The sequence below is a fragment of the Salvelinus fontinalis genome, chromosome 37, assembly GCF_029448725.1.
Source record: "Salvelinus fontinalis isolate EN_2023a chromosome 37, ASM2944872v1, whole genome shotgun sequence".
In the NCBI taxonomy this organism is placed as follows: domain Eukaryota; kingdom Metazoa; phylum Chordata; class Actinopteri; order Salmoniformes; family Salmonidae; genus Salvelinus; species Salvelinus fontinalis.
In genome coordinates, this window is record NC_074701.1 from 3,666,855 (window position 1) to 3,682,009 (window position 15,155).

The following is a 15,155-nucleotide window of genomic DNA, read 5'->3' on the forward strand; positions in this document are numbered from 1 at the left end:
CTCTCTCTGGACTCTACACCCTCTCTCTGGACTTTACACCCTCTCTCTGGACTCTACGCCCTCTCGGGACTCTACACCCTCTCTCCTTACTCTACACCCTCTCTCTGGACTCTACACCCTCTCTCTGGACTCTACACCCTCTCTCTGGACTCTACGCCCTCTCTGGACTCTACGCCCTCTCTGGACTCTACGCCCTCCCTGGACTCTGCGCCCTCTCTCTGGACTCTGCGCCCTCTCTCTGGACTCTGCGCCCTCTCTCTGGACTCTGCGCCCTCTCTCTGGACTCTGCGCCCTCTCTCTGGACTCTGCGCCCTCTCTCTGGACTCTGCGCACTCTCTGGACTCTGCGCACTCTCTGGACTCTGCGCCCTCTCTCTGGACTCTGCGCCCTCTCTCTGGACTCTGCGCCCTCTCTCTGGACTCTGCGCCCTCTCTCTGGACTCTGCGCCCTCTCTCTGGACTCTGCGCCCTCTCTGGACTCTGCGCCCTCTCTCTGGACTCTGCGCCCTCTCTCTGGACTCTGCGCCCTCTCTGGACTCTGCGCCCTCTCTGGACTCTGCGCCCTCTCTGGACTCTGCGCCCTCTCTGGACTCTGCGCCCTCTCTCTGGACTCTGCGCCCTCTCTCTGGACTCTGCGCCCTCTCTCTGGACTCTACGCCCTCTCTCTGGACTCTACGCCCTCTCTCTGGACTCTGCGCCCTCTCTCTGGACTCTGCGCCCTCTCTCTGGACTCTGCGCCCTCTCTCTGGACTCTGCGCCCTCTCTCTGGACTCTGCGCCCTCTCTCTGGACTCTGCGCCCTCTCTCTGGACTCTGCGCCCTCTCTGGACTCTGCGCCCTCTCTGGACTCTACGCCCTCTCTGGACTCTACGCCCTCTCTGGACTCTACGCCCTCTCTGGACTCTACGCCCTCTCGGGACTCTACGCCCTCTCGGGACTCTACGCCCTCTCTCTTTACTCTACACCCTCTCTCTTTACTCTACACCCTCTCTCTGGACTCTACACCCTCTCTCTGGACTCTACACCCTCTCTCTGGACTCTACACCCTCTCTCTGGACTCTACACCCTCTCTCTGGACTCTACACCCTCTCTCTGGACTCTACACCCTCTCTCTGGACTCTGCGCCCTCTCTCTGGACTCTACACCCTCTCTCTGGACTCTACACCCTCTCTCTGGACTCTGCCCCCTCTCTGGACTCTGCCCCCTCTCTGGACTCTACGCCCTCTCTGGACTCTGCGCCCTCTCTGGACTCTACGCCCTCTCTGGACTCTGTGCCCTCTCTGGACTCTGCCCCCTCTCTGGACTCTGCCCCCTCTCTGGACTCTACACCCTCTCTGGACTCTACACCCTCTCTGGACTCTACACCCTCTCTGGACTCTACACCCTCTCTGGACTCTACACCCTCTCTGGACTCTACACCCTCTCTGGACTCTACACCCTCTCTGGACTCTACACCCTCTCTGGACTCTACACCCTCTCTGGACTCTGCCCCCTCTCTGGACTCTGCCCCCTCTCTGGACTCTACACCCTCTCTGGACTCTGCACCCTCTCTGGACTCTGCCCCCTCTCTGGACTCTGCCCCCTCTCTGGACTCTGCCCCCTCTCTGGACTCTGCCCCCTCTCTGGACTCTGCGCCCTCTCTGGACTCTGCGCCCTCTTTGGACTCTGCGCCCTCTCTGGACTCTGCCCCCTCTCTGGACTCTACGCCCTCTCTGGACTCTGCCCCCTCTCTGGACTCTGCCCCCTCTCTGGACTCTGCGCCCTCTCTGGACTCTGCGCCCTCTCTGGACTCTGCGCCCTCTCTGGACTCTACGCCCTCTCTCTGGACTCTGCGGCCTCTCTGGACTCTGCGCCCTCTCTCTGGACTCTGCGCCCTCTCTGGACTCTACGCCCTCTCTGGACTCTACGCCCTCTCTGGACTCTACGCCCTCTCTGGACTCTACGCCCTCTCTGGACTCTACGCCCTCTCTGGACTCTACGCCCTCTCTGGACTCTACGCCCTCTCTGGACTCTACGCCCTCTCTGGACTCTACGCCCTCTCTGGACTCTACGCCCTCTCTGGACTCTACGCCCTCTCTGGACTCTACGCCCTCTCTGGACTCTACGCCCTCTCTGGACTCTACGCCCTCTCTGGACTCTACGCCCTCTCTGGACTCTACGCCCTCTCTGGACTCTACGCCCTCTCTGGACTCTGCGCCCTCTCTGGACTCTGCGCCCTCTCTGGACTCTGCGCCCTCTCTGGACTCTACGCCCTCTCTGGACTCTACGCCCTCTCTGGACTCTGCGTCCTCTCTGGACTCTACGCCCTCTCTGGACTCTGCGTCCTCTCTGGACTCTACGCCCTCTCTGGACTCTACGCCCTCTCTGGACTCTACGCCCTCTCTGGACTCTACGCCCTCTCTGGACTCTACGCCCTCTCTGGACTCTACGCCCTCTCTGGACTCTGCGCCCTCTCTGGACTCTGCGCCCTCTCTGGACTCTGCGCCCTCTCTGGACTCTGCGCCCTCTCTGGACTCTGCGCCCTCTCTGGACTCTGCGCCCTCTCTGGACTCTGCGCCCTCTCTGGACTCTGCGCCCTCTCTGGACTCTGCGCCCTCTCTGGACTCTGCGCCCTCTCTGGACTCTGCGCCCTCTCTCTGGACTCTGCGCCCTCTCTCTGGACTCTGCGCCCTCTCTCTGGACTCTGCGCCCTCTCTCTGGACTCTGCGCCCTCTCTCTGGACTCTGCGCCCTCTCTCTGGACTCTGCGCCCTCTCTGGACTCTACACCCTCTCTCTGGACTCTACACCCTCTCTCTGGACTCTACACCCTCTCTCTGGACTCTGCCCCCTCTCTGGACTCTGCCCCCTCTCTGGACTCTACGCCCTCTCTGGACTCTGCGCCCTCTCTGGACTCTACGCCCTCTCTGGACTCTGTGCCCTCTCTGGACTCTGCCCCCTCTCTGGACTCTGCCCCCTCTCTGGACTCTACACCCTCTCTGGACTCTACACCCTCTCTGGACTCTACACCCTCTCTGGACTCTACACCCTCTCTGGACTCTACACCCTCTCTGGACTCTACACCCTCTCTGGACTCTACACCCTCTCTGGACTCTACACCCTCTCTGGACTCTACACCCTCTCTGGACTCTGCCCCCTCTCTGGACTCTGCCCCCTCTCTGGACTCTACACCCTCTCTGGACTCTGCACCCTCTCTGGACTCTGCCCCCTCTCTGGACTCTGCCCCCTCTCTGGACTCTGCCCCCTCTCTGGACTCTGCCCCCTCTCTGGACTCTGCGCCCTCTCTGGACTCTGCGCCCTCTTTGGACTCTGCGCCCTCTCTGGACTCTGCCCCCTCTCTGGACTCTACGCCCTCTCTGGACTCTGCCCCCTCTCTGGACTCTGCCCCCTCTCTGGACTCTGCGCCCTCTCTGGACTCTGCGCCCTCTCTGGACTCTGCGCCCTCTCTGGACTCTGCGCCCTCTCTGGACTCTACGCCCTCTCTCTGGACTCTGCGGCCTCTCTGGACTCTGCGCCCTCTCTCTGGACTCTGCGCCCTCTCTGGACTCTACGCCCTCTCTGGACTCTACGCCCTCTCTGGACTCTACGCCCTCTCTGGACTCTACGCCCTCTCTGGACTCTACGCCCTCTCTGGACTCTACGCCCTCTCTGGACTCTACGCCCTCTCTGGACTCTACGCCCTCTCTGGACTCTACGCCCTCTCTGGACTCTACGCCCTCTCTGGACTCTACGCCCTCTCTGGACTCTACGCCCTCTCTGGACTCTACGCCCTCTCTGGACTCTACGCCCTCTCTGGACTCTACGCCCTCTCTGGACTCTACGCCCTCTCTGGACTCTACGCCCTCTCTGGACTCTACGCCCTCTCTGGACTCTACGCCCTCTCTGGACTCTACGCCCTCTCTGGACTCTGCGCCCTCTCTGGACTCTACACCCTCTCTGGACTCTACACCCTCTCTGGACTCTACACCCTCTCTGGACTCTACACCCTCTCTGGACTCTGCCCCCTCTCTGGACTCTGCCCCCTCTCTGGACTCTGCCCCCTCTCTGGACTCTACACCCTCTCTGGACTCTACACCCTCTCTGGACTCTGCCCCCTCTCTGGACTCTGCCCCCTCTCTGGACTCTGCCCCCTCTCTGGACTCTGCCCCCTCTCTGGACTCTGCCCCCTCTCTGGACTCTGCGCCCTCTCTGGACTCTACGCCCTCTCTGGACTCTGCGCCCTCTTTGGACTCTGCGCCCTCTCTGGACTCTGCCCCCTCTCTGGACTCTACGCCCTCTCTGGACTCTGCCCCCTCTCTGGACTCTGCCCCCTCTCTGGACTCTGCGCCCTCTCTGGACTCTACGCCCTCTTTGGACTCTGCGCCCTCTCTGGACTCTACGCCCTCTCTGGACTCTACACCCTCTCTGGACTCTACACCCTCTCTGGACTCTACACCCTCTCTGGACTCTACACCCTCTCTGGACTCTGCCCCCTCTCTGGACTCTGCGCCCTCTCTGGACTCTACGCCCTCTCTGGACTCTACGCCCTCTCTGGACTCTACGCCCTCTCTGGACTCTACGCCCTCTCTGGACTCTACGCCCTCTCTGGACTCTGCACCCTCTCTGGACTCTACGCCCTCTCTGGACTACGCCCTCTCTGGACTCTGCACCCTCTCTGGACTCTACGCCCTCTCTGGACTCTACGCCCTCTCTGGACTCTACACCCTCTCTGGACTCTGCACCCTCTCTGGACTCTGCACCCTCTCTGGACTCTGCACCCTCTCTGGACTCTGCACCCTCTCTGGACTCTACACCCTCTCTGGACTCTACGCCCTCTCTGGACTCTGCGCCCTCTCTGGACTACGCCCTCTCTGGACTCTACACCCTCTCTGGACTCTACACCCTCTCTGGACTCTGCACCCTCTCTGGACTCTACACCCTCTCTGGACTCTGCACCCTCTCTGGACTCTACGCCCTCTCTGGACTCTACGCCCTCTCTGGACTCTACACCCTCTCTGGACTCTACACCCTCTCTGGACTCTGCATACTGTACCTGCTCCATGAAGACGAGCAGAGACTCCCGGTTGTTTTCCCACTCCTCCGCCAGCTCACTCTGGTGGGGGAATTTGTCACAGCCCACGTACATCGACAACTCAAAGCAGTTGGTGTGCAAGTAGCTGAAATCGTTCATACCTGCCAACACAGCGGACAGACAGAGTCATTTATCTGTCGGCCAACTGCCAAATGAAAAGACATCAGCTCATATGTTCTTTTCTCACCAGTGTTTTCTAAAGATAATAAATCAAATCAACATGTGTTGAAATGAAGAGCTGCTCTGGTACTGGTCTGTGATAATAAATCAAATTAACATGTGTTGAAATGAAGAACTACTCTGGTTCTGGTCTGTGATAATAAATCAAATCAACATGTGTTGAAATGAAGAACTACTCTGGTACTGGTCTGTGATAATAAATCAAATCAACATGTGTTGAAATGAAGAGCTACTCTGGTTCTGGTCTGTGATAATAAATCAAATCAACATGTGTTGAAATGAAGAACTACTCTGTTTCTGGTCTGTGATAATAAATTAATTTAACATGTGTTGAAATGAAGAGCTACTCTGTTACAGGTCTGTGATAATAAATCAAATTAACATGTGTTGAAATGAAGAGCTACTCTGGTACAGGTCTGTGATAATAAATCAACTTAACATGTGTTGAAATGAAGAACTACTCTGGTACTGGTCTGTGATAATAAATCAATTCAACATGTGTTGAAATGAAGAACTACTCTGGTACTGGTCTGTGATAATAAATCAAATTAACATGTGTTGAAATGAAGAACTACTCTGGTTCTGGTCTGTGATAATAAATCAAATTAACATGTGTTGAAATGAAGAACTACTCTGGTTCTGGTCTGTGATAATAAATCAAATTAACATGTGTTGAAATGAAGAACTACTCTGGTTCTGGTCTGTGATAATAAATCAAATTAACATGTGTTGAAATGAAGAACTACTCTGGTACTGGTCTGTGATAATAAATCAAATCAACATGTGTTGAAATGAAGAGGTTCCACATTTTTACCCTGTTCACCTTCTCAGGGCTGTTAGTTATATTAGGTATCCGTCTAGGATGTACGCGTCTGCATATTCACTTTAGCCACAGGCTGTTGTCATGTTTTCCATGGTAAGTTCTGCACGTTATTTTACAATGTTACCAAGAAACCTGTAGAAAAACATTCAAACAGCCTGTGGCTAAAGTGAATATGCAGACGCGTACATCCTAGACGGATACCTAATATAACTAACAGCCCTGAGAAGGTGAACAGGGTAAGTTAAGAAATACTGCTACAACAGATTAAGCCTAGTCATGAAAGAAATTGAACTGAACTGAACTGAAATGAATTGAACTGAAATGAATTGAATTGAACTGAACTGAATTGAACTGAATTGAACTGAACTGAAATGAACTGAACTGAAATGAATTGAAATGAACTGAACTGAAATGAATTGAAATGATATGAATTGAACTGAATTGAACTGAACTGAAATGAACTGAACTGAAATGAATTGAACTGAAATGAATTGAACTGAACTGAATTGAAATGATATGAATTGAACTGAATTGAACTGAAATGAATTGAAGTGAAATGAAATTAATTGAACTGAACTGAACTGAAATTATATGAATTGAACTGAATTGAACTGAAATTAATTGAACTGTACTGAACTGAAATTATATGAATTGAACTGAATTGAACTGAACTGAAATGAACAGAATAGAACTGAACTGAATTGAACTGAAATGAATTGAACTGAACTGAACTGAACTGAAATGAAATGAATTGAATTGAACTGAATTGAACTGAACTGAATTGAACTGAAATGAACTGAACTGAAATGAATTGAACTGAAATGAATTGAACTGAACTGAATTGAACTGTATTGAACTGAAATGAAATGAATTGAAGTGAAATGAAATTAATTGAACTGAACTGAACTGAAATTATATGAATTGAACTGAATTGAACTGAAATTAATTGAACTGAACTGAACTGAAATTAAATGAACTGAACTGAATTGAATGGAAAACAACAACACTAACTCCCTGCCGCGGTGTGCCAGGACGCCCCGTTGATGGTGCCATCTTCCTTGGCAAAGTCCTCGGTGTGGCAGACGCGCCGCCTGGCGTCGGTCATCAGGCGGTGGGTGGACGCGTAGGAGAAGGCGAGCCAGCGGAACACGTGGTCGTCTGGGGTGGGGGTCTGCTCCCTGGATACACCCTGGGAACGGATCCTGTCGTAGGGGAAGGTCACCACCAACTCCCCTCCCTGGAGGTTACCACCCAGGACAAACGGGATCTTCTCCATCCAGGAGACCAGCGCACGCGTCTCTGCTGCTACCTGAGGAGAGGAGAACGAGAAGGAGAAGGAGAGGAGGGAGGAGAGGAGAGAAGTAGAAAGAGGCGAGAGGAGAGAGGAGAGGTAGAAGGGAGAGGAGATGAGAAAAAGGGAATGGGAGGAAAGAGGAGAGAAGTAGAAAGAGGAGAGGTGAGAGAGGTGGGAGGAGAGGAGAGAGAGGTGGGAGGAGAGGAGAGAGAGAGGGAGGAGAGGGGAGGGCGGGAGGAGAGGAGAGGAGAGGAGACGAGACGAGAAAAAGGGAATGGGAGGAGGGAGGAGATGAGAGAGCAGGGAGGAAAGGAGAGATAGCAGGGAGGAGAGGGGAAGAGAGGAGGGAGGAGAGGACGTAGGAGAGGAGAGAGAGGAGGGAGGAGAGATATGAGGGAGGAGAGGAAAGGAGAGAGGACAGGGGAGGAGAGGAGAGAGAGGAGAGGAGAAGGGAGGAGAGGAGAGAGAGAGAGGAGGGAGGAGAGTAAATGAATATGAATAGATGAGAGGAGGGAGGACTTATTTACTTGGTATTTATTTACTAAAATGTACTTATTTACTTGGTATTTATTGACACACAGGAACAGCCAGAGGCTTGTGTTTACATTTGCATGCGACATTGCCTGATGTGATTGATCATTTCAAAACGGAGGAGCAAATTGGCCTTTTAGTGAGGGTTATCTCATTTTGTTTACAACCCATTTCTCCTCCGGCAGGTAGCCTAGTGGTTAAAGGGGGGAGGCAGGTAGCCTAGTGGTTAGAGGGGGGAGGCAGGTAGCCTAGTGGTTAAAGGGGGGAGGCAGGTAGCCTAGTGGTTAGAGGGGGGAGGCAGGTAGCCTAGTGGTTCGAGGAGGGAGGCAGGTAGCCTAGTGGTTAGAGGGGGGAGGCAGGTAGCCTAGTGGTTAGAGGAGGGAGGCAGGTAGCCTAGTGGTTAGAGGGGGGAGGCAGGTAGCCTAGTGGTTAAAGGGGGGAGGCAGGTAGCCTAGTGGTTAGAGGGGGGAGGCAGGTAGCCTAGTGGTTAGAGGGGGGAGGCAGGTAGCCTAGTGGTTAGGGGGGCGGGGGGGCAGGTAGCCTAGTGGTTAGAGGGGGGGAGGCAGGTAGCCTAGTGGTTAGAGGGGGGAGGCAGGTAGCCTAGTGGTTAGAGGGGGGAGGCAGGTCGCCTAGTGGTTAGAGGGGGGAGGCAGGTCGCCTAGTGGTTAGAGGGGGGTGGCAGGTAGCCTAGTGGTTAGAGGGGGGAGGCAGGTAGCCTAGTGGTTAGAGGGGGGAGGCAGGTAGCCTAGTGGCTAGACGGGGAGGCAGGTAGCCTAGTGGTTAGAGGGGGGGAGGCAGGTAATCTAGTGGTTAGAGGGGGGAGGCAGGTAGCCTAGTGGTTAGAGGGGGGGAGGCAGGTAGCCTAGTGTTTAGAGGGGGGGAGGCAGGTAGCCTAGTGGTTAGAGGCAGGTAGCCTAGTGGTTAGAGGGGGAGGCTGGTAGCCTAGTGGTTAGAGGGGGGGAGGCAGGTAGCCTAGTGGTTAGAGGGGGGAGGCAGGTATCCTAGCGGTTAGAGGAGGGAGGCAGGTAGCCTAGTGGTTAGAGGAGGGAGGTAGGTAGCCTAGTGGTTAGAGGGGGGAGGCAGGTAGCCTAGTGGTTAGAAGGGGGAGGCAGGTAGCCTAGTGGTTAGAGGGGGGGCAGGTAGCCTAGTGGTTAGAGGAGGGAGGCAGGTAGCCTAGTGGTTAGAGGGGATGTAGGTAGCCTAGAGGTTAAAGGAGGGAGGCAGGTAGCCTAGTGGTTAGAGGGGGGGGGGCAGGTAGCCTAGTGGTTAGAGGGGGGAGGCAGGTAGCCTAGTGGTTAGAGGGGGGAGGCAGGTAGCCTAGTGGTTAGAGGGGGGAAGGCAGGTAGCCTAGTGGTTAGAGGGGGGAGGCAGGTAGCCTAGTGGTTAGAGGGTTGGGCCAGTAACCGAAAGGTTGCTAGATTGAATCCTTGAGCTGCCAAGGTAGAAATCTGTCGTTCTGCCCCTGAAAAAGGCAGTTAACCCACTGTTCCCCGGTAGGCCGTCATTGTAAATAAGAATTTGTTCTTAACTGACTTGCGTCGTTAAAAAAAGGTTCAATAATTGTATTTTTTTTAAAGAGTGTGAGTCATTGTAATGGCAACTCACTGGGACTGAGAGCATAGCTCATTATAGACATGAGGGTCTAAATTAACACACAGCTGGGGTTTTACAGTTCATCACAACACAAATTAACCCCGAAATACACCTCTAGTCATCTCTGAGACTATAGTATACTCTTTTAAAATCAGAATACCATCACTATCTGGGAATTGTACATTTAAATTAGCAGAGAGGCATGAAATGATGAGGCTTGATAAAAGTAGTAAAAAGGACATCTGTCATGGAGTCATTGTGACAGGATGAGAACCAGAAGTCCTCTATCTGTCATGGAGTCATTGTGACAGGATGAGAACCAGAAGTCCCCTATCTGTCAAGGAGTCATTGTGACAGGATGAGAACCAGAAGTCCCCTATCTGTCATGGAGTCATTGTGACAGGATGAGAACCAGAAGTCCCCTATCTGTTATAGAGTCATTGTGACAGGATGAGAACCAGAAGTCCCCTATCTGTCATGGAGTCATTGTGACAGGATGAGAACCAGAAGTCCCCTATCTGTCATGGAGTCATTGTGACAGGATGAGAACCAGAAGTCCTCTATCTGTCATGGAGTCATTGTGACAGGATGAGAACCAGAAGTCCCCTATCTGTCATGGAGTCATTGTGACAGGATTCTATCTGTCATGGAGTCATTGTGACAGGATGAGAACCAGAAGTCCTCTATCTGTCATGGAGTCATTGTGACAGGATGAGAACCAGAAGTCCCCTATCTGTCATGGAGTCATTGTGACAGGATGAGAACCAGAAGTCCCCTATCTGTCATGGAGTCATTGTGACAGGATTCTATCTGTCATGGAGTCATTGTGACAGGATGAGAACCAGAAGTCCTCTATCTGTCATGGCGTCATTGTGACAGGATGAGAACCAGAAGTCCTCTATCTGTCATGGAGTCATTATGACAGGATGATAACCAGAAGTCCTCTATCTGTCATGGAGTCATTGTGACAGGATGAGAACCAGAAGTCCCCTATCTGTCATGGAGTCATTGTGACAGGATGAGAACCAGAAGTCCCCTATCTGTCATGGAGTCATTGTGACAGGATTCTATCTGTCATGGAGTCATTGTGACAGGATGAGAACCAGAAGTCCTCTATCTGTCATGGCGTCATTGTGACAGGATGAGAACCAGAAGTCCTCTATCTGTCATGGAGTCATTATGACAGGATGATAACCAGAAGTCCTCTATCTGTCATGGAGTCATTGTGACAGGAGGAGAACCAGAAGTCCCCTATCTGTCATGGAGTCATTGTGACAGGATGAGAACCAGAAGTCCTCTATCTGTCATGGAGTCATTGTGACAGGATGAGAACCAGAAGTCCCCTATCTGTCATGGAGTCATTGTGACAGGATGAGAACCAGAAGTCCCCTATCTGTCATGGAGTCATTGTGACAGGATGAGAACCAGAAGTCCCCTATCTGTCATGTGGTCATTGTGACAGGATAAGAACCAGAAGTCCTCTATCTGTCATGGAGTCATTGTGACAGGATTAGAACCAGAAGTCCCCTATCTGTCATGGAGTCATTGTGACAGGATGAGAACCAGAAGTCCTCTATCTGTCATGGAGTCATTGTGACAGGATGAGAACCAGAAGTCCCCTATCTGTCATGGAGTCATTGTGACAGGATGAGAACCAGAAGTCCTCTATCTGTCATGGAGTCATTGTGGCAGGATGAGAACCAGAAGTCCCCTATCTGTCATGGAGTCATTGTGACAGGATGAGAACCAGAAGTCCCCTATCTGTCATGGAGTCATTGTGACAGGATTCTATCTGTCATGGAGTCATTGTGACAGGATGAGAACCAGAAGTCTTCTATCTGTCATGGAGTCATTGTGACAGGATGAGAACCAGAAGTCCTCTATCTGTCATGGAGTCATTGTGACAGGATGAGAACCAGAAGTCCTCTATCTGTCATGGAGTCATTGTGACAGGATGAGAACCAGAAGTCCCCTATCTGTCATGGAGTCATTGTGACAGGATGAGAACCAGAAGTCCTCTATCTGTCATGGAGTCATTGTGACAGGATGAGAACCAGAAGTCCCCTATCTGTCATGGAGTCATTGTGACAGGATGAGAACCAGAAGTCCCCTATCTGTCATGTGGTCATTGTGACAGGATGAGAACCAGAAGTCCTCTATCTGTCATGGAGTCATTGTGACAGGATTAGAACCAGAAGTCCCCTATCTGTCATGGAGTCATTGTGACAGGATGAGAACCAGAAGTCCTCTATCTGTCATGGAGTCATTGTGACAGGATGAGAACCAGAAGTCCCCTATCTGTCATGGAGTCATTGTGACAGGATGAGAACCAGAAGTCCCCTATCTGTCATGGAGTCATTGTGACAGGATGAGAACCAGAAGTCCCCTATCTGTCATGGAGTCATTGTGACAGGATGAGAACCAGAAGTCCCCTATCTGTCATGGAGTCATTGTGACAGGATGAGAACCAGAAGTCCCCTATCTGTCATGGAGTCATTGTGACAGGATGAGAACCAGAAGTCCCCTATCTGTCATGGAGTCATTGTGACAGGATGAGAACCAGAAGTCCCCTATCTGTCATGGAGTCATTGTGACAGGATGAGAACCAGAAGTCCCCTATCTGTCATGGAGTCATTGTGACAGGATGGGAACCAGAAGTCCCCTATCTGTCATAGAGTCATTGTGACAGGATGAGAACCAGACTCCTCTATCTGTCATGGAGTCATTGTGACAGGATGAGAACCAGAAGTCCTCTATCTGTCATGGAGTCATTGTGACAGGATGAGAACCAGAAGTCCCCTATCTGTCATGGAGTCATTGTGACAGGATGAGAACCAGAAGTCCCCTATCTGTCATGGAGTCATTGTGACAGGATGAGAACCAGAAGTCCCCTATCTGTCATGGAGTCATTGTGACAGGATGAGAACCAGAAGTCCCCTATCTGTCATGTGGTCATTAAGACAGGATGAGAACCAGAAGTCCCCTATCTGTCATGGAGTCATTGTGACAGGATGAGAACCAGAAGTCCCCTATCAACAAACTGTGAGTTGCGAAGACTAACAAGGAACTTTGTTAAGGTTTGGACAAATTTGGACAAATCACAATTTCACGGTTGCTCGCATCTTTCGAAATTTATAAGGGGAAGGGACATTTGGCCCAGACAGTTGCCCGAATCTGTCTGCAAGTTTCCGTTAAGGAGGGTGGTGACTTCGCTAGTCTCAATAGTATCTTTTCTCATTTCTATTTTCTAGTTCTGTATGTCCAAGATTCCCCTATCAATGACTTTCAAACACTTCTCAGAATCTTGCGTGGCATTTACTGACCGTGGAGTTCTTGGACTGGTACCATTCGGGGATGGGCACATGGTGGTTGAGCATCTTCCTGGGGATCCATTTCTTTGTTTCAGCCTCCCACAGGATGGAGTTGAGGTCAGGGAAGTTATGGTGGATGTCTACTCCGTCCTGACTCCACCGACCCAGGGACCAGCCGCTCAGCTCTGAACCCTGAGGGACAACAGGAGTGATGACACATGGTGACACGTGAGAGCAGATAATTAAGACACGAGGTCCCCAAATGGTTTTAAATTAATCAGTCAGTGGAGGCTCCTCAGGGGAAGAAGGGGAGGACCATCCTTCTCAGTGAATTTCATAAAAATGTAAATAGTGAAACATTATAAAAGTGATCCTTTTTAAAAATAAAACTATACTAAATATATTCACGTAGCAAATAATTGATTAAAACACACTGTTTTGTAATGAAGGTTTATAGTAGCCTCAGCAGCACTCTGTAGGGTAGCACCATGGTGTAGCCGGAGGACAGCTAGCTTCCGTCCTCCTCTGGGTACATTGACTTCAATACAAAACCTAGGAGGCTCATGGTTCTCACCCTCTTCCTTAGACTTACACAGTAATTATGACAACTTCCGGAAGACCTCCTCCAACCTATCAGAGTTCTTGTCGCATGAACTGACATATTGCCCACCCAAAGAAGGATCAGAGAATGAATCTAGTACTGAAAGCCTAAGTTACAGCTAGCTAGTGCTGCAGTGCATCAAATGTGGTGAGTAGTTGACTCAAAGACAATAGTTGAACAGTTTTGAACAAATACATTTTTTCAAAAATGAAAGAGAAGCAAGAGAGCGAGAGAGAGAGACAACTATATTTAGTTGTCATTTTTTTTAAATTCCACTTGCTAGTTTAGCCTACTCAAACACCAGGTTCAAACGGAGAGGGATGCTATGTTAGCTAGCGAAGGCAGCTAGCTAGTTTAGCCTACTCAAACACCCGGTTCAAACAGAGAGGGATGCTATATTAGCTAGCGAATGCAGCTCGCTAGTTTAGCCTACTCAAACACCCGGTTCAAACAGAGAGGGATGCTATGTTAGCTAGTTGGAACTGGAATACTTCCGAGTCAAGGCTTTTGATTTTATTAATTTATTGCCACCGGGGCCCGCTGATGTAACTGCTAAACTGCTTGCTGACTGTACACTGTACTGTATGATTGTAGAGGGTTTACTAACGTGTTAGTTCTAGTAGCTATGTTGACCATGACGTTAGCTAATACGGTGACAATGATCTAGGCCGTGTGTAGCGGTTATGATATGAAGGTTTTGCTTGGAAATGTTTTATCGTCTGGTCACAGATGACTGATGTGTTGTGCACTGAAGTACACAAGCGAAGGGAAATTCCAAGATTGTGCAAAGCTGGCATCAAGGAAAAGGGTGGCTACTTTGAAGAAGCTCAAATATAAAATATATTTTGATTTGTTTAACACTTTTTTTGGTTACTACATGATTCCATATGTGTTATTTCATAGTTTTGACGTCTTCACTATTATTCTACACTGTAGAAAATAGTAAAAATAAAGAAAAACCCTTGAATGAGTAGGTGTGTCCAAACTTTTACCTGGTACTGTATATAGAATGTATAAGCAGGAAGTAGAAGCCTAAGTGCTGTGGTCCATTAGTTTAGTCCAATCAGGGGAGGGACGGTAGGCTTAGGGGGAAATACTAAAGAAGGAAAATATATTTAATTAGTTTAGTCCAATCAGGGGAGGGATGGGAGGGTTAGAGGAAAATACTAAAGAAGGAAAATATATTGAATTAGTTTAGTCCAATCAGGGGAGGGATGGGAGGGTTAGAGGAAAATACTAAAGAAGATAAATATATTGAATTAGTTTACTCCAATCAGGGGAGGGATGGGATGGTTAGAGGAAAATACTAAAGAAGGAAAATATATTTAAAAAAAAAAGATGTATATACTTAATAAAAATACGTATATGCGGGATTGAAAATGATGCAGACAATTACATTGATGGAAGCTACAATTTATCTGCAACATTAAAGCTGATCTACCTGCTAAATAAAAAATAAAAAATAAAAAGAATGAACTAGCAAGAGAGCGCCAGGCGATAACGAACGTGTCAATGTCTGTCTTCTTGATTACTCTAATTTCTCTTGACCAGTTGTTGTAAACTTTCATTCATAGGCTAAGTTGTAGCAACCTCATGATGGGTACAGGGGAACATTACAGTATCATGTAGTAGCCTAAACCTATCACTGTTACATTGAACTGAGTGAATATGAATGACAGTAACCTAAACCTATCACTGTTACATTGAACTGGGTGAATATGAATGACAGTAACCTAAACCTATCACTGTTACATT

General features: G+C 50.3%; 1 protein-coding gene across 1 annotated transcript in view; it reads right to left on the reverse strand.

Moving 5' to 3' along the window:
• Window positions 1-15,155, reverse strand: part of cpxm2 (carboxypeptidase X (M14 family), member 2) — a 128,749-nt gene that overhangs the window by 33,960 nt on the left and 79,634 nt on the right. The window contains exons 10-12 of the mRNA XM_055901702.1: window positions 12,812-12,991; window positions 7,082-7,379; window positions 5,029-5,168 (exon numbers count right to left, since the gene is read on the reverse strand). Of these exons, the coding sequence (XP_055757677.1) occupies window positions 5,029-5,168; window positions 7,082-7,379; window positions 12,812-12,991 (618 nt within the window). The remainder of the gene's footprint in view (window positions 1-5,028; window positions 5,169-7,081; window positions 7,380-12,811; window positions 12,992-15,155) is intronic.